The sequence below is a fragment of the Vipera ursinii genome, assembly GCF_947247035.1.
Source record: "Vipera ursinii genome assembly, chromosome: Z".
In the NCBI taxonomy this organism is placed as follows: Eukaryota; Metazoa; Chordata; class Lepidosauria; order Squamata; family Viperidae; genus Vipera; species Vipera ursinii.
In genome coordinates this window covers 126,155,215-126,160,214 of record NC_139517.1, presented here as the reverse complement: position 1 = coordinate 126,160,214, position 5,000 = coordinate 126,155,215, and the positions used below count along the sequence as shown (strand labels likewise).

General features: G+C 49.7%; 1 protein-coding gene across 1 annotated transcript in view; it reads left to right on the top strand.

The window, feature by feature from the left end:
* WNT9A (Wnt family member 9A) overlaps positions 1-5,000 on the top strand; it is a gene marked incomplete at both ends in the record, with an annotated part of 49,352 nt that overhangs the window by 18,703 nt on the left and 25,649 nt on the right. The window contains 4 exon segments of the mRNA XM_083378729.1: positions 2,419-2,551; positions 2,553-2,679; positions 4,625-4,671; positions 4,674-4,889. Of these exon segments, the coding sequence (XP_083234855.1) occupies positions 2,419-2,551; positions 2,553-2,679; positions 4,625-4,671; positions 4,674-4,889 (523 nt within the window).

The following is a 5,000-nucleotide window of genomic DNA, read 5'->3' as shown; positions in this document are numbered from 1 at the left end:
GGTTTACAAGAAGAGATTACACAGCCATTTGTCTGGAATGGTACAGGGTTTCCTGCCTGAGCAGGGGTTGGACTAGATGACCTCCAAGGTCCCTTCCAACTGTATTATTCAGTCCTGCAGGGTTAGGTCATCTGCTCAGCTAATGCAGCATCCTGATTGTCCAGTGCCAATGAGAATGATTTGAGAAGCATACAAAACTGGCCTGGAGGACAAAACTCTTTTCTTAATCATCTTTTTTGGAACAAACCATGTTTTAGAAACATGGCTGAGAATTCAGGAGCTCCAGCCTGCTATCAGGAGTATCTAGCAACTCCGAGAACTGGTCCTCTCTACTCCTTAAAGCCATCTAACTTGGTTGTCGTCATTGTGTCATGTGGCTTGGGACTTCTGTGTTTTCCAGGCGAGTTGGCCGTCTGCCCACCGCAAAAGTGGGGCTCATGGAAGATCCAACCCACCAGAAATGCCACTTACAGGGACCACAAATGTGGACCCTTTCTTCAGAATAGCACGTGGTGGCGCAGTGGTGAGAGTGCAGTACTGCACGCTAATTGTGCTGACTGCCGGCTGCCAGCAGTTTGGCAGTTTGATCCTGACCAGCTCAAAGTTGACTCATCCTTCCATCCTTCCGAGGTCAGTAAAATGAGGACCCAGACTGCTGGGGGCAATATGTTGACTCTATAAGCAGCTTAGAGAGGGCTGTAAAGTACTGTGAAGCGGTATATAAGTCTAGGTGCTATTGCTATTCCTTCCTTCCTTCCTTCCTTCCTTCCTTCCTTCCTTCCTTCCTTCCTTCCTTCCTTCCTTCCTTCCTTCCTTCCTTCCTTCCTTCCTTCCTTCCTTCCTTCCTTCCTGATGGAGCAGTGGTTAGAATGCAGTATTTCAGGCAAACTTTGACCATAGTCAGGAGTTCGATCCTGACTGGCTCAAGGTTGAGTCAGCCTTCCATCCTTCCGTAAAATGAAGACCCAAATTGTTGCGGGGTGCAAGATGCTGACTCTGTAAACCGCTTAGGCAGGGCTGTAAAGCTCTGTGAAGCGGCATGTAAGTAAGTGCAACTGCTATTTGACAGCGGATAAACACAATGCATTGGTTTTGAAGCTTCCTTGTTACATGAAATTGTTAACTGGTAGTCCTCTAGTTACGACAGTTACGATGGCCTCTCTCCTTCCCCCTATGGTCATGTGATCACATTTTGGGCATTTGGCAACTGGACTGCAGTTACAGCTGTTTGCGAACGAATAATCGTTCTTTCAGCACTCAAGAGATGAGCAAAGAGTAGCAAGTTTCAGGCTAATAAGAGGTCACAACCATGCCGGGCAGACAAAAAAGAGGTTGATCTTCCTAAATTAGCATTTTTTTTTAATGTCTGTGATCGCAAAAGAGGGTGAAAGCAAAAGAGAGAGTGTGAAAGCCAACGGGCTAACATTAGGTCAATCACCAGGAGTGGGTGAGTTCTAGTCCCGCCTTAGGGATGAAAGCCGGCTAGGTGACTTTGGGCCAATCACCAGGAGACGGGGAGTTCTAGTCCCGCCTTAGCCATGAAAGCCAGCTGGGCGATTTTGGGCGAATCACCAGGAGATGGGGAGTTCTAGTACTGCTTAGGCATGAAAGCTGGCTGGGTGACTTTGGGCCAATTAGCAGAAGACGGTGAATTCTAGTCCCACCTTAGGCGTGAAAGCCAATTGGCTAACGTTAGGCCAATCCCCAGGAGCGAGTGAGTTCTAGTTCCATCTTAGGCATGAAAGCTGGTTAAATGTCTTTGGGCCTGATGCCCAGGAGACAGTGAGTCCTGGTCCCACTTTAGACCTGAAAGCTGGCTGGGTGACTGTGGGCCTGATCTCCAGGAGGTGGTGAGTTCTAATCCTGATTTCGGTCTGAAAGCCAGCTGGGCGACTTGGGGTAAATCAATTTTTTTCTGCCCAACCTGGCCCACAAGGTTATCGTTGTGGGGAAAGTCAGCAGAGGATGGAGGATTAAATACGTTCTCTTGCCTTATAGATCAAGGTATTAATGGCTCAGTGGGTCAGGACGCTGAGCTTGTCGATCCGAAGGTCGACAGTTTGGCAGGTCGAATCCCGAGTGCCGCGTAGCAGAGCGAGCGCCTGTTACTCGTCCCAGCTTCTGCCAACCTAGCAGTTCGAAAGCACGTAAAAATGCAAGCAGAAAAACAGGGACCACTCCGGTGGGAAGGTAACAGCGTTCCGTGCGCCTTTGGCGTCTAGTCATGCCGGCCACGTGACCACGGAGACGTCCTCGGACAAGCGCTGGCTCTTCGGCTTTGAAACGGAGATGAGCACCGGCCCCTAAAGTCGGAAATGATGAGCACGCGTGTGCGGGGGAACCTTTACCTTTACCTAGATAACTAAATAAATAAGGCTTTTGTTGATTCAGCCCACTGCCCTTTCTCTCCCCCTCCAGGTTGACGGGCAATGAGCCTCTGACCATCCTCCCTCTCACCACAGAGATGGAGGAAGCCGCCATCAAGGCCCACTACAAAGTGTGTGACCGTCTGAAGCTGGAAAAGAAACAGCGCCGGATGTGCCGGAGAGACCCCCGGCGTGGCCGAGACCCTCATGGAAGCCATTAGCATGAGTGCGCTGGAATGCCAGTATCAATTCCGCTTTGAGAGGTGGAATTGCACCCTGGAGGGGCGCTACAGGGCCAGCCTGCTGAAGAGAGGTTAGTGGGAGTCCTCGACTTACGACAGGAGGAGGAATGTGGGGTGCTCTCACAGCTTGGGGGTTTTCTGGCAGATGTTTCATGACCCAACTAGGGAACACTATTAGGGCAGGAAAGGGGAGTATGATTTGCAGAGAGGAGGAGGAGGAGGAGGAGGAGGAGGAGGAGGAGGAGGAGGAGGAAGACTCTGGGGTCCTTGGTGTTATCTGAAATTAATTGTTTTCTTGCAGATGATTCATGGGAACACTATTAGGGCAGGAAAGGGGAGTATGATTTGCAGAGAGGAGGAGGAGGAGGAGGAGGAGGAGAAGGAGGAGGAGGAGGAGGAGGAGGAGGAGGAGGAGGAGGAGGACTGTGGGGTCCTTGGTGTTATCTGAAATTAATTGTTTTCTTGCAGACGTTTCATGACCCAACTAGGGAACATCATCAGAGCTAGAAGGGAGGAGGGAGGAGGAGGAGGAGGAGGAGGAGGAGGAAGGACAGATTGTGGGATCCTTGTGTTATCTGAACTTAATTGTTTTCTTGCAGACGTTTCATGACCTAACTAGGTAGCATCATCAGTGCTAGAAGGCAGGGAAGGATCTTTCTGATAGTCCTTGACTTACAACCGTTCATTTAGTGACTGGTTATGACCAACCCCCAAAAGGGGATTTACAACCTGGATTCAAAATTCAGAAGGTTGGGCCCCTCTGCAGTCCCGTGGCTGAACTTTGCGTACTTGGTAACACAGCCATATCCTCAGCCGTTTGTAACATCCCGCGATCATGGGACCGCGTTTCACGATGGTCTTGCTGAAAATTGTCACTTACTTCTGGTTTTCAGCAAAACTGCACCCTTTCTTTCACCAAACAACCATGTGTTCGCTTAACAACTGCTACAAAAAGTTTACAATATTTGGTCACTTAGGTGACCAACCTGTTTTGGGACTGTTACGAAAAATGACTGTCATGGGAGGACTTGATTACAGTTGTTTGATGAGGACTGTCTGTAACCAACTGTTTCTTGACCTTGGCTACTTTAAGATATGTGGACTTCAAATGGGAATTCTGGGATTTGAAGTCCACCTGTCTTAAAGCATCCTGGCTGGGGAATTCTGGGAGTCGAAGTCCACCCGTCTTCAAACATGATGGCTGAGGAATTCTGGGAGCTGAACTCCACCATCTCCAAGCATAATGACTGAGGAATCCTGGGAGCTGAACTCCACCATCTCCAAGCATAATGACTGAGGAATTCTGGGAGCTGAAGTCCACTCATCTCCAAGGATAATGACTGAGGAATTCTGGGAGTTGAAGTCCACTCATCTCCAAGCATGCTTGCTGACGAATTCTGGGAGTTGAAGTCCACTCATGTTCAAGCATGCTGGCTGAGGAATTCTGGGAGTTGAAGTCTACCCATCTTCGCATACTGGTTGGGGAATTCTGGGAGTTGATGTCCACCCATCTTAAAGCATGCTGCTGGGGGAATTCTGGGTGTGGAAGTACATCCATCTTAAAGCATGTTGGCTGGGGAATTCTTTGGGAGTTGAAGTCCACCCATCTTCAAGCTGGCTGACTGGGGAATTCTGGGAGTTGAAATCCACCCATCTTCAAGCATGTTGGCTGAGGAATTCTGGGAGTTGAAGTCCATCCTTCTTAAAGCATGCTGGCTAGGGAATTCTGGGAGTTGAAGTCCACTCATCTCCAACCACGCTGGCTGAAAAATTCTGGGAGTTGAAGCCCACCCATCTCCAAGCATGCTGGCTGAGGAATTCTGGGAGTTGAAGTCCACCCATTTCCAAGCATATTTGCTGGGGAATTCTGGGAGTTGAAGTCCACCCTTCTTAAAGCATGCTGGCTGGGAAATTCTGGGAGTTGAAGTCAACCCATCTCAAAATGGTCAGACCTGGGCAGTACCGCTCTAAGAGAGAACTTCGATGTGCTAACAACGTTGTCGTCTTCCTCCTCAGGGTTTAAGGAAACTGCTTTCCTTTACGCCATCTCTTCGGCGGGGGCTGACCCCACGCCATGGCCAAAGCCTGCAGCGCCGGACGTATGGAGCGCTGCACTTGTGACGAGGCCCCTGACCTGGAGAACCGCGAAGCATGGCAGTGGGGCGGATGTGGGGACAATCTCAAATACAGCAACAAGTTTGTCAAAGAGTTCCTTGGGAAGAAGTCCAACAAGGATCTGAGAGCTCAGGTGGACTTCCACAACAATTTGGTGGGGATGAAGGTAAGTGCTCATCATGGTTGTAGGCTGTAGCTGTGGAGAGGTAGGTCCTCCTCGGGGGTCTGGGAAGAGTGCTAGGTTAAAGATGGTTGAGGGCAACCAAAATTCTAGTTG